The sequence below is a fragment of the Dipodomys ordii genome, unplaced genomic scaffold (genome assembly GCF_000151885.1).
Source record: "Dipodomys ordii isolate 6190 unplaced genomic scaffold, Dord_2.0 Scaffold33, whole genome shotgun sequence".
Classification (NCBI taxonomy): Eukaryota; Metazoa; Chordata; class Mammalia; order Rodentia; family Heteromyidae; genus Dipodomys; species Dipodomys ordii.
In genome coordinates, this window is record NW_012267249.1 from 9163917 (window position 1) to 9178322 (window position 14406).

At 42.9% G+C, this 14406-nt stretch overlaps 2 protein-coding genes across 3 annotated transcripts in view; both read right to left on the minus strand.

Moving 5' to 3' along the window:
* The window catches only part of Bend5 (BEN domain containing 5), a 50354-nt gene extending 42934 nt beyond the window's left edge, over positions 1-7420 (minus strand). The window contains exon 1 of one of the 2 annotated variants that reach the window (XM_013016962.1): positions 7004-7420. In XM_013016962.1, the coding sequence (XP_012872416.1) occupies positions 7004-7229 (226 nt within the window). In that variant the 5' untranslated portion in view covers positions 7230-7420. The remainder of the gene's footprint in view (positions 1-7003) is intronic. The other variant, XM_013016963.1, reaches the window with a different exon arrangement.
* Positions 1-14406, minus strand: part of Agbl4 (ATP/GTP binding protein-like 4) — a 977755-nt gene that overhangs the window by 219021 nt on the left and 744328 nt on the right. The window lies entirely within an intron of this gene.

Sequence of the window (14406 nt, forward strand, 5' to 3'; positions counted from 1 at the left end):
CTAAAGAAAGTGATCTAGAAGTTATGTAACCACATTTCCCCATTATACAAGGATCACTCTAAAATATCCCTGACATGCTCACCATCTTGTGGGACAAGGTGCTCAGCCTCATGCTGGAAACTTTTGCTATTATTTCTCTACTCAATCTGCTAGTATGTCCCTTTTAATTCTACTCTAGTTTATTAGGTAGGAGAGTAACTAACTCTACTTTCTAGACCTCAAAGAACAAGTCTGATCCTTCTTTTGTGTTATAACCCTCAGAAATCAAAAAGTACCAAAAGACCATTCTGTACAAAATTTCTTTCCTTGTATACATTAAGCTATCTTGTCCTATGCTGTACCAATGGGCTCAGGGGAATAGGTAGTTGCTGTGTAGTTCATTGCAAATGTAGTTTAAAGCAAGTCTCCTGGTTATCCCTTGGTTCTCAGCCTAGCTCTGGCCATGATTTCCTAGCCATGTTTTATGGGCTTTTTTTGCCCTGAAAAGCTAGTGGGTCCAAAATGGGATCTTGAGCTTGGTGTGCTCTTCTGAACTCTGGGCATATACTCATTTGCTCTCCTGGCATACCCACTGAGGTACTGATCAGCTCTGATACTCAACAGGTCTCAAACAAAGCTCATTGTCGCCTCTTGCAAACCAATGACTTTTCTAGTGTGCCCTTGAGACAGAAATGCCAAGATCACCCTGTCACCCCATCATCAAACATATTATCACAACCAGTCTACTACAAAGTCCCATGGAATCCCTATTTATTGATTTACCTGTTTGTATATTTTTGAGACGGGCTTTCTTATAAATCCCAGGCTCACCTGGAACTCTAAATCCTCCTTCCCTCAGTCTGCAAACTAGGATTACAATCATGTACCACCACACTCAGCTTTAGTCTCCTTTCTTAATATATCTCAAATCTATCATGGCCATCATACGTTTGGCTAGTAGAAGTTTTGACTAAACTGATTTAATTTCTTCATTTCACTCACTAATCAGTTGTATAAATAGCTCTCTCCTGGGTAAAACAAGAAACCCAACCTCAACAGAATATACGAAGTATATATGCACCGAACCTGGAAATTGTTGGGTACTGATTATCTACCCGGAAGGCAAAGATAATGCTAGGCCTTTACTTTCTACATTTCCCTCCAATACAAGACTAGCCACTTAATATAGTTCAATATTTGCAAAACTTAAAGACATTTCTTCAAGATATAAAATAAATAAATAAATAAAAATAAATATAAATCACGTAACCTAGTCTTAAACCATTTCTTTGGTGTGTTGTGTGTGTATGTGTGTATGTGTGTGTGTGTTAGTTTTTATTTTTTGTTTTAAGTATGAAAATTAATAGCTTTACATAGAAAAGCAAAGGTTCAGCTTGCCTGGGACAATTTTTAGCCTATAAGCCAGAACTCTGAAACACTGTACAGTACATACTGAGCAAATATGTGATTTTGGAACCCTAAAAATTACATCAGATTCAACCATCAATGGTTAAAATTCCAGTAGGATCTGCAACAGATGACAGCAGGCAAGTTCCAATCTTTGTTCCAATGTATATCAGCAGAACATGTCAAAACCTAAATTAAAAGTTTTCACTTGCTTTTTTTTCTTTTTAAAATAAATCCTTTGGTTGGCAGTCTCCCACTGATGACAAGCAACAATCTTTGCATATGAAATCGGCAAGTCCCCTGTTCCGCTGCTAACTTTGTAGATGTTCCAAAGCATTTCTGGAGCAAGTGATCTATTTGGACTGACAATGCCAAGCTGGGACCTGAGCCCTGAGTGAGCTAAAATTACCAAAGCAAGGAGAACGTGGCTTTGGAATCTATTTCCCGCAAGTGTGGGGTTTCTTCTTGTTGAGGGAGTGATAAAGAATGTTGACTTTTTCCAGACGAACAAAGTTGAATGAAACCTCCAAATCCTGCTGCAGGTTTCTGAAAAACAAATTCCTGTCCCCTCTACCTCTTCTCCTCAAGCATAAAAATGCACTTGTCTGGCCAGGCATGGTAGCTCATGATTGTAATCTTAGCTGTTCAGGAGGCTGAGATACAAGGATTATGGTTTGAAGCCAACCTGGGCAGAAAGGCTAGTTAACCACCAAAGGGCCAGAAGTGGAGGTAAGGCTCTAGTGTAGATCGCCAACCTTGAGCAAAAAAACAAAGGAGTGTGCTAAGTTCCTGAGTTCAATCCCCAGTACAGCACCCCTCCCCCCAAGTATTTGTCTTCCCAAAGTGCAGGAGTTCAACACCAACTTTGATGTGATATGGACTAGGTGCTGTGTGGGCACTGTGCCACAGAGACAAGGAGAGAAGGCCCTATCTGGCAGGAAGAGAGACATGCTAACCAAAACAGTCAGGAAATTCTGTGAGCCATAAGCAAGGAACAAGCGAAGTAGAAAGAAAAAGCAAAGTTTGGAAGAGAGAAGAAGTCTCCCATGGGGGCAGAGGGAGTAACAGGAAATTGCCCCTGAGGCAGGTGTGCTGGGGTACTTTGCCCACTCCTCTCACAGAGCCCTCAGCAGGCTGGACCATAAAGTATCCTGTGTCTGTCTTTCTCAACCAAAGGTAAGCTCCACTTAGGCAGTGTGGCCTTAAGTCAGACAATGATTAACTCAACTTGTCTGGTTCAAAGGAGTACATGGTATTCACAGAAAAGCAAGATATACTACAGGTCTAGTGCTAGGAAGAAGGCTGGATGAAGCTGGAGAGGAAAAAAGGGGCTCGGACAGGTCTATAGGGCTGTGAATGTCAGGACCAGAAGATAAAGCTTTATTGAGCATGCTACAGGGAGCTACAAGGGTCTTAAGAGAACAGTCAATTGACTAAGATGGTGTTTTATACTATTTTGAAAGCAATTTGAGACTGGCTGATCAATTAGAAGGCTACTGCACTGATTTTACAAGAGTAAGGGCCAAGGCAGAGCTGAATGCATGCAATGCTCCTGGAGATGGAAAGGAAATACCTCAAAGATAAAACCACAAACCCACCAAGAATTGGCAACATTTCTGTGCTTCCCCCAGGTATAGCTTCTATCTCTGTTTAATAATCCTATGGGGGCCCCCATTCTAAAAATTCCCTGAGGACAGTGCCCATATCCTTTTCATCAAACTGCTTGCCACCACTGAAGCAATATGAAGCTAGGCCAAAAAAGTTACCCCATCTTATAACCCCTGTGCCATGCCACCACTGAGTCACAGTGTCTTGAACTCAGTGCTCTGATATATTCAGTTATTATACCATTGGGTTTTGCCTATAAGGAGTAGTAAGGGGCCACGTATTAGTGGCTCATGCTTGTAATCTTAGCTACTTGGGAGGCTGAGATCTGAGGATTGCCGTTCAAAGCCAGCTCTGGCAGAAAAGTCCAGGAGACACTCAGTTCCTTTTAGCCACCAAAAGACTGGAAAGTGAAGCTGTGGCTCAAAATGGTGGAGCATTAGCCTTCAGCAAAAGAGCTCAAGGACAGTGTGCAGGCCCTGAGTTCAGCCCCACACACACACACACACACACACACACACACACACACACACACACACAGTAGTAAGGAGTCAAAGGACCCCAAATTGAATTTGGTGCACTCAAGCAATAAGTGCCCAGATAAAATGGCATATAATCAGTCTCTAAATGTACAGGAACAGAAACTTGTACCACTAGCAAGTTGAATTGTAGTTAAATGATGGTGAGCTCTGCAGATAGGTAGTTCTCACATTCACAAACTGCATGGTAAAGAAATGTGGTAAGGCAAAATCACATATCAAAGCCTTGACTTCTATGGATTCTCTATGGGTGACAGGAGCTCTTTTGAGAGCATTTCCTTAAGCAGATGACAACTGAGAGGCTAGGTAAGGAGGAGGTGTGCCCTGTAGAAAACAGGATGGTAACAAAGAAAAAAGGAAGAGCAGAATGAGCTTTCTCAAGAAAGCTTTCTCAGAAACTAACTGTCCTCTGGCATGAAAACTTGCCTTGGGCTGAAAGTTTTATGGACAGTTTTTCCTTTCCATTCACTCCTTCCAAACCATACTGTGCAGCTGATGGATCATCAACTACTATACAAAGGCAATTGCCAAACAGAGGCCTAGCCCTGGAAGACATGTGCTCCATTTCTAGCTTTGGCATTTACTAGGGTCCCTGAGAGGTCTAATGTAGATAAGATGCAAGTACAAAGCAAAATTGTTCATAAAGGTGGAATATTATTTTTTCCTTGAACTATAATTATACTTTAACAGAATGGAGCCATGCACTAGGGTCTATACATACCCACTGAAACCATGGTGTAAGCCACCATGGTTAGAATAATGTCCCACAGCAGTTGGCTTTGACATTTTCTGTGCTTAAGAGGAAGTATACTACAAGGTATTTCTGGGCTGGCCTAGACAAATAATATGGAAAGTAACAGCTCTAACTGAGATTCATAAAGTGGCCCTGATACTTCTTTTGAAACCATACTGCTGGTGCCAGAGAGATTAATTAATCAATTAATTAATGGTTATCCATGAGCACCAGCTACTTCTGTCTTTCTCTTGAGGAATTGCCTCCTCACACTTGATACCACTGAATAACGACTGTATTTCCAGCATGAAGACACCAGATGAGCTCTTTAAGATGAAGTCATCTTAAGCAATTCTCAGAGCCACCAAGTTTAAGTCAACAAGATGCTTCAAGATACACGTGAGAGTTCTTCTAAGATAAATGAATTCCCAAGCTTACCTAGGCCCTTCCAATCAGGTCTGCACTCAAGAGAAAAGCTCCCATTTAACATATAACCAGTTGTTTTGGGAGTCAAAACATGGTTTTAGCCCATCTCAAACTGTCTTTTTTTTTAATATATATATAAAAAGCTTTTCTTCCCCCAAGACAAAACAAAACCAAAACTAGAGAAGTACCTTTTAAGTCTCTTGATTCGACTGATACTACACTTCTCTCTCTCTTTCTACTCTGGTAGTTTCTAGACATCACTCAATTTTCTTTATTTTATGAGGTGTTCTTTTTTAAAATAGCTTTATAGACCTGTCAACATTTCAACTTGGAGGATGAGTAATTTATAGGTTCAAACTCATGGCTTTGAAACAGATGGCTATATGCATTTTACGTATGAGATTTGCGTTGTCTTTAAAATCAGAAAGTATCTTTTCTTCTGCCTAACTAGCCTCCTTGCAGTTCCTGAAGAGTCCAGCACAATGTATATATGTTTGCTAGCTGGCTGGACAGGTAGATAGATGGATGGGTGGGTGGATGGATGGATGAACACTCTCTATAAGAGGAAATAACCATTACACACTAAATCCCTTACCACTGACTTCCCCTGACAAACATCCCTTCCACTCTCCTGGGCCCTTCTAGATTTAGGATACCCCACAATCAACAAGAAACATGCTATCTTTTCTTCTAACAAAAAAGAAGCTAAGGTTACAAGCTAGGTATAATTTCCTCAGGCCTATCCCCTTGAGGAATACATTCTTAATCCTTTCCCTTCATAATTAAAGGCAAGCAAACAAATTAAAACTTAGTCAGCTACAAAGGGTTCTTTTTTTCTTTTTCCACAAAACCTACTTTACCTTACTTAGTTTTCCTAACCAGAGGTATCTAACTGATGGTAGCTGGGCCTATAGCACTGTGCCTCAGGGCTTTGGGGGGAGGTGGTAAGATAAAGTCTATCAGAAAGAGATCCAAAGTGGGGTGCTTGATCTATCCAGTTCTTGCACTCCTCAATCCCCATAAACCTACTTTCCAGAGGCCACACAAGGGGGTGAATGGGAATCATAGTTGTGAAGCTGAGCTCTAATCTACCCAATGCCAACGTGCCCTGAGACTCTGGCAAGTTGCTATGATACACAGACAGCAAAAGTAATGGGGGGAAAAGTAGGGAAGGCTGGAAAACAAACCATTGACTATGTCTTCATTCAATCCCTAACCCTTAGTGTTCTCTTCAGGTGGGCAGGAAGGTGACTACCCATGCCAAGGCATGGTTCTCACTAGCAAGTGGTCTGTTCCCTGATTGGAAGTGACAACTTCCTCTTCCCTGCCTGAGTGTCCGAGAAGTAGCTGGTAAAGTGGGCCGGTTCTCTTCTCTTTAAAAGGAAAAGGCGCCTCTGCAAGGCAGACCTGGCACCATAGAAGAGATGGAAGGGCTGGTCTTGTATTATCTTCAACGGAGCCTCAGTAACCTCATCCTCAAATGAGCAGGAGACTACCTGCCCTGCCCCCCTCGCCCCCTCCTCCAGGCCAAGAGCGCATGGGAATAAGAAGTTCCACATTAACCTGCCCTAGAAACTCTTTCCTGGCCCCAGCTCTCACTCAGGGAGCCTTCTGGGAGATTCAGTCAAAAAGGAGAGTGGAGGCTGAGGGCTGCCTTGGAGTCTCTACTTTCTTACCTCTGCCATCTAACCACAGAAGGGCAGGAGAAAGGGTGCCCAGGGCGTTCTCAATCCCGTCTAATGATGGCCCAGATGGGACAAGCATGTCATCGATTCCTTTTGTGAGGGAGGGCTCCCACCTAAAATGAACTAACCGCATCTGCCTTGTTCCTCACTCCAAGAAGACACCAAGGGTCTTACAGGGAGAGTGACAGAAAGCTTAAGAAACTTGGGGAGACAGAAAGGGGCAGAGGGGGAGGAAAAACGGAAGCGGTGAAGAGAAGGTGAGAGATGGAGAAATGATGGCAGGGCAGGGAGACAAGGGGAAAGTGGAGGAGCCCAGGGAGAATACAAAGAATCCCAAAGAGGACGGACAGATGGGAGATGAAGGCAGACTGACAGCCCAGGAGTGTCAAGGAAGCTGGGAAGACAAAGAGGACCCTACGGTCTTTTTAACTGGTGTGGCCTCTTAGAAACACTTGGAACCTCAAAGAAAAGAAGCCCAGGAGGTTGGGAGGGAGAGGCGGGGAGCAAGCGGTGGCTCCCCGACCACCGGTGCCTCGGCCTCTCCCCTTCCCTGGCCCTCGCCCGGCCCCGAGGTCCCCACCAACCCGCTGTCCCCGCCACCCACCGTCCCTCCCGGCCCGCTCGCTCACCTGCCAGCGCCAGGATCTGGGCCTTGTGGAGCAACAGCGCGCCCCAATCGCGAGGGGTGCGCGGGGGGCTGCCGGGCCCGGCGCCCAGCTCCTCGGGACCCCGGTACACGGCGTACACCTTCTGGTTGTCAAAATCCAGCCGCGAGCGGGGGCTGAAGTCGCGCACGCACGACACGGGCAGAGCGTAGCAGACGTTGTCCTCCAGGAACCGCACAAAGGCGTACATGGTGGGCGCCGGGGGGCGGGCCCCAGCCGGGCTGGTCAGCCCGCGGGGCGGGCGCGGAGGTGGGGACCCCGCGGGGGGCGCGAGCCGCCGCGCACACCGGCCAGGGGGCGGGGGCGGCTCCCCGGGACTCAGGCTCTTCTCTCCCCCCCACCCCCCAACTGTTATTGTTCCTGAAAGCACCGCTCTGCCAATCGGCTGCTCTCGCCTGGGCGCGGAAAAAAAAAAAAGAGAGGGAGGGGGGAAAGGGGGGCGAGGGGCGGATGAGGGGGTTTGGAAGCGCACCGCCACCCGCAAAGTCAGACCCGAGCAATCACAGCCGGAGTGTGATGTGATTAGGGAAGGGGTGGGGGGGAGCGGAGAGATTCAAAGGCAGCATTAATAATAACAGTAATAGTCGTAACAATAGCATTGCAGGGAGGAGAGGAAACAATGTTAAAAGTCGCGTTCTAGGCAGGGTTACTAAGCTTCCACCGTCAGGCTGCCAAACCAATTGCATTGCAAGGAAACTGCATTTCCAAGGACCCGAGAGAGTGCTTGAGGAATGACTGCGGTGGCTGGCGGGGTGGGCTGCGAGCTGTCTTCTTTGGATCCCAAAGTGTAAACTTAGGCTTGCAAGCAAGCAGGAGTTTGAATTGTTTCGAATGATCCCCATTCACACCTCCCTTCTACTATCACCCCTTTCCCCCACCTTCTTCCTCTTTTTGTTTCTTTCAGAATTGCCAGCACCTGTTGTGAGGAAGGTCAGTCAGCCAGAAACATTCCCCCAGAGCTGCCAAACTCGTTTTGGCCACCACTGGGACTTATCTGGGTTTTCCAGTTAGACCAGCTGGCTGGCGTACTGGAGGGTTGGTCAAGGACCACCTCTCTCTGCTCTAGACTTTCTCCCTGAGGGAACCCTTCCACAGCACTCCTGCCTCTGAGCCGGGATGAGTTAGAATGTAGTGGGGAGAGGAGGGCTTTCAGGTCCCAGGCTAGGCTTCACGAGTACTTGGAATAGTAATCATTGCCTGGTTCCTAACATCAGACGCATGAGAGAGCCTTAAGGTGCTTTGGCTCCCTCCCGAACAGCCATGTGCACCGCTGGAAGGATGCTGATTGTAGCTTCTGAGAGGAAGGGATTTGTGTTAGATAAGGCTACTTATAACTTATATCCTTGTAGCCTAGCCAGACCTTGCACTTAGTAGAGGACCATTTTGGATAAAGAAAAGATAAATAAAAATCTACATTCACATATCCATCCATTAATTTATTTAAGCAACCAATATTTGTTGGATACACACTATGTGTCTACCCAGTGATTGGCATTGATGGTGGACATACACCTGGATTCCTGAGCCTGGCAGTGTTAGTGTATAGAACTTGAGTCTCAGTTGGAGTCCTATGTCAAAGTTAGGTTGCTTTGCTGTATTAATAACATACCTTTCCCTTGAATATTCCTATATGATGAAGTCTGAGTATTAAGAAAATCTAAAGTTGCCAGGTACTGGTGTATGACACCTGCAATCCTAGCTATTCAGGAGGTTGAGATCTGAGGATTTTGGTTCAAAGCCAAACGCAGGCAAAAATGCCTAAATGGAGGTGTTGCTCAAGTGGTAGACCACCAGTCTATCACTTAGTCTTACCAAGTTAGGGCACAAGGCCCTGAATTCAAACCCCAGCATGTACCACCCACTTCCTTAGAACAAAAGAGAGAGAAAGTAACAAGGGTCTAGTGAAATTGTTCCTAGAGAATGTTATAGTGTTATATATACATATATATATATATATATATGAATTTTATCTATAACAAAAACAAAATAAGCTCACCAAAATGTTAATAATGGTGTTCTGAGTTTTCTTGCATGGGTAGGTAATTATGTTTCCCCTTGCACTCTAATTTCTAATTTCTTATATTCTCTATATTATATTCTTATTGTTATTTTTACAATATATTATGATTTAAGAAAACCTGAAACATTAGAAAATTGAAGTATTCTGTTCACACTTTAGATCAGCTGCACTAATGATAAGGATAATCTCAAATCCCCAAATTACTTCCATGTGATTTGGATAGTACTTTATGCAGGTGAGCCCTACCAATATATAATTCCAAGATCCAAATGTACAGTTTAAATAAAGTTCTCTTAAACCAATTCGCTGATACACATGCAGTGCAAAGCAGACATAATTGCAAGTTGTACTGATGTACATGTTTGGCCCATCTTGCCCCATACAGTGGTAGAAAAAAGAGGAGCGAGCCCCTCCAGAGCCTCTCCTTCTTGATTTTGTTTTACTTTGACTGCTCTTACATGAATCTTTAGGAATACATTCCTATTGTGGTCAAGGGGAAGTAGTGTGGAGCAAGATTTCTGATCATTCACAAGATGGATCATGCAAAATCGGGTATGCTTAATGAAAATCCATGAAACTCAGACATGTTTGCAAAGTGATTGCAGGTGTCACCATGGCTAATCTCCCCTCTGCCTCTAAATGAGGGTCACCCCCTAAAATGTTAACAATCTCATCTTTCACCACCTTCATGGACATAGTGCACTTTGGAGTGCAGTGTACTAGAAACTATTTAACATTTCCCAAGACAGCGTGTTTTAGCAGGTCCCCAGCCTTTGTGCTTGTTTTGGCCTCATCCTAGGAAGTTCTTCCTCCCTAGTGCAGGGTGATCTCAGCTTACCCTGAAAACCAGTTCAAATGCTGTGTCCTTTATGAAACTTTTCCCAACTGCCTACATTCTTCAAGCATAGACCAATCTCTTTCCACTATCTTACCTCAGAACCTTTAATTCCCTTATGGTGGACAAAGCCAGCAACTTCATCATCCTAAAGATATAGCACAGGGTTGGAGAACAAATGCTTATAGAAAAGATGAGAGCGTGAATAACAGAGTAATCACAGAGTAAAATCCATTATATCTGTAAGTCCACAGAATGGATTCAGGAAAAGGAATGGCAGGCACAGGATGCTCAGAGACACAGCAGACAATAACAGAAGACATCCAGTTTCTGCTTTCTGTGTGACTCACACATTCAGTCTACTGACACAGTCACATGGAAAAAATTTGTGCCACATAGTTTCTCCTCCCCATTGACTCAGTGAGTTAGAGTATCTCTTCTTGACCTAGAGACCATAGCCCTGGCTTTAATACATCTTAGAAACTATATGTTGGTGATTCGTCAGTTGGCAAGCAAATCTGTGTCATAAATACACATTCCAGAGATGAATGCCAATGGCTCACGCCTGTAATTTTAGCTACTCAGGAGGCTGAGATTTGACGGTTGCAGTCAGGGCAGAAAAATCCAGGAGTCTCTTATCTTTAGTTAACCAGCAAAAAGCCAGAAGCAGAGCTGTGGCTCAAGTGGAAGAACACTAACCTTGAGTGAAAAAACTAAGAGACAATGCCCGGCCCCTAAGGTCAAGCTCCACTGGAGTACGTGTGCGCATGAGCGCATGCACACACACACACACACACACACACACACTCCAAATTCATATACACACTCCCAAATTCATATACACACTCCCAAATTCATATACACACTCCCAAATTCATATACACACACATCTTCAATACTCCTGCCCAATGGTCATTCAAATGCCTTTCATACAATTCTAACTTGTAGGCACTACTAGGAACCAGTAGGTACACTAAGAATCTCATGCCAGCACTTCAGACATGGGAAAATTGAAGATCCTAGCTCTCCCAGATCTTGCCTATCTGCTGCCCAGACATGTTCATTCCTTCACTTTGTTTCTCCTCATCCTGTTTACAGCGGTGATCACTGGGATATCTACTTGTCCTCTAAAGGTTACTATAAACTATGTATGCCAAGCACTGTGTATACATGATCTCAGCCTCACACTGAAACCTTGAAGAGAGTATTATTAATCCCTTGATAGAGGCAAGAAAATTGAGAATTAATAGGAAAAGTAATTCGATTTTGGAAGGTTTGTGGACATATTTTTACTTTGGATGATTTGCCATAGAAGCAGTTTGGGGAAAGACTGCAGAGGAGGCAAGTGTAGGAGAAAGAGGCCTGTGATGAGACTGACTGTCCTGTCTTAGCCCTCCCCGGCTCCCTCTTTCTATGTGCCAAATGTACTTTGCCTCTCATCCAAGTCATTTTAATGGAGCAGAAAATGTACACATCTGGGGCAGCTTTGCAACAGCGTCTTGCCTCTGGTGTGCTCTCCTGTTGAGTTTTGCAGAACCTTGGGTTCATGTCAGACTTCTTCAGGTTAGCCAGCTGAAGCATGTTCAGTGACAGCAGTGGGACTTATGTTTCACATTACTGCATGGAATTCTCAATGTACTTTGCAAAACTATTTTAAGAAGACCTGGGTTCTATGAAATTTTAAATCAATTGGAGCGTGTCTTTTCAACCTCTCTGCTAATGACTGATTACATTTTTTCTGATTTTGTCCTTTTTATTTCCTGCAATGTTTGATTTGACTTTTCTAGTTTCTCTCCTTTACATTTGAATATTTTGAAAACATGGTTTTAGTTTCATTATAAAATTAACGAAGAAGGTACAAATTTCGTATATACCCCTTATGCCTCAAGTACCAACATTTCACACTAAAATAGTACTTTGGTTACAACTAATAAACTTACATGTACACATCACTGTTACTAGCAATCCATAGTTTCTAGTCTATAAGTTTGGACAAGTGTATAAGGACATACATTCACCATGATAATATCATATTGAAGATATTTACTACCTGAGACTCCTTTGTGTAGCAAACACTCCCCAAACATTGTGTTTGGGGTCATTTATTCTTTCATACTGACTTCATTGAGTATTTTCTTAAAAGAAATAAAATACTTGTGCATAATATAAAATACAGAAGAATTTACAGCAACTTGAATAGAGCCTTGTGAAAGTGCATCTCAGCTTGAAGTGCAGATCAAGCAGACCACAGTCAAGTTGAAGGGATTGATCAATGTTAGGAGCTCATGTGGGTCCCACATGGATGATCTGAATTCTGGCATGTTACTCTAGCAATATATAGTCAACATGAGCAACACAAAGTAAATGAATTCCCAATGGTTAAAGACAAAAAGAAGTTATAAATAGAATAGATGGTCACAGAGGAACAACATTTGAATTGGTTTTGAAGAGGAAAAAAATGGGGCTGCATTGGGAAAATGCACCTTACCTGGCTTTTGAATTTCATTTAGATGCCAACTAGTCTGAGGAGCTACCTCTGGTTCTCATTGTAAAATGAACTCATTCTGTGTTGTTATTGTTTTAGATGAAATGCCACTTCTTCCAGAGAGTCCCCCCTGGACATGTTCCTCCAATCAGTCTCCATAGACCAGCTCAGATCACTATTAATTTTTATGTCTTCTCATAGTTTTCTTCAAGGAGTTTATCACGGTGTGAAATCATACGTTTATTCTCTGGCTGTCTCTCCCTGCCAGTGGGTCAAAAGCTCTATTGCTCCATTACCGAAGAAACCCTATGGTTTTCTACACTCATATATCCTAGCCTAATAAATAGGAGACCCTAAATGAACACTTGTGGAATGAACATGTCTAAAACTGGGCTCCTGAAGAAAAGTCCTGAGAAAAAAAAGAGAGGGAATATCATAGACTCTATTGAGTCCCTTTCTTTGTGAATACCTCTCTGTTTCTGTATCCCCAGCTTGCCTGCTCCTACAAGCAGGCTCAAACACCCACCAGAACCCCCTTTCTAGCTTTCTCTTGGCAGGAGTAAACAGGGTAACATTTTTGAAAGCTTTTCTAAATATTAAGAGAAAGTGAAGGAAGAAATAATTATAGAAAAAAAGCACAGAACAGAAAAATAGTAATGTTGAAATCATACATAGTTGATATACAGAAATACCAATAATAACAGAATAGTACCACAAACTTACTAAAACATTTCTCCTAGGAAATAAGATGGACATTCTGCTTCATCGCGCAAGGCTAGAAATTCTTTTAAAATCTGATGTTGGCTTGAAGTAATTGACTCTATAACCTCCACATAAGGGCAATTCCTGTCTCATTCTAGGCTTCTGCTGATTCCAACATTATCTGTGTGGTATTAGGAAAGCCTTCCTTTAAAGTATATCTTAATTCTCCTATTGGCCACTCTGCTAATCCCAGCACCCAGTGACTCAGAATGCTTGCCCCTTGCAGGTCCTCTTAGGACCAAGAGTATAAAACATATTGTCATTCATGTCTAGGCCTTTGTTTGATAACTCTAGGCTGCCATTTTGGCACAAATGGGTATATTCATTCTGAACATTAAATCATTTCTTAAGTATGCAGCAAACTATGGACTCTGATTTTCTTAAGAATGTCTCTTAACCACACTTTAAATTCCATACCGAATCAGAGGAAAAGAATGAAAACCCAGAAACAATTATTGATTTTCATGATAGGAATGGGCTGCTTTACATATTAGTTCTTTTAATCATTTCCAAACACCCCAGAGGGTCATGACTATTACCATCTCCATTTTTTTCTGGCAAGCAAACTAAGGTATAAAAAAGTTTGAAGTCACATAGTGAAGGCTTGAGCCTGAGCTTTTTTGATCTAAAGCCTGGCTTTCAGTAGCTGTTTTGAAATAGGCCCTTAGAGTCTAAGACTCTAAGAAGTCTTCTGAGGCAGCAAGGGGCTGAATTGACTGTGGAATTTAATTTCTATTGCCCTTTTCTTGGTAGCTTGAATCTGTACCTAGAAATCTGAAAACTAAACCATATGGGACTGTTCAGTATCTATCATCTCAAGCCTTCGTATCTTAGTAACTGGTAATTGTCTCAACTACTAAAGATTTGACATTATTTGAGGTTTCTTAAATCATGGTTTCCTTGGGACAGGGACTCAGATTTTGAAGCTCCCTGAGATTACCAACTTAGATTTCATGTAGATTTCTACTATTACTGCAGGGTTAGAGCGGAGGCCAAAAAACAGAATCATAGTCTTAGTGAGGCAATCTTGGTGAGAAGTATCAACCTCCTCCCATACCTTCTAAGAGTTTTCTGCTGTACAGTGGAGGAAGCAGCATAAGAACAGGAATGCTTCAGTTGTTCTGGGCTTTAGGTATATTCTTCATTTAATCCTTCAAATAATCCTAGGTAATAGGTACTACATTATCTTCAGACTCAAAAAGCCTAAATGTGCTACATAATGTTTCCAAGGTCATAAAAGAGTAAATGGTAAAGCCGGGATTCAA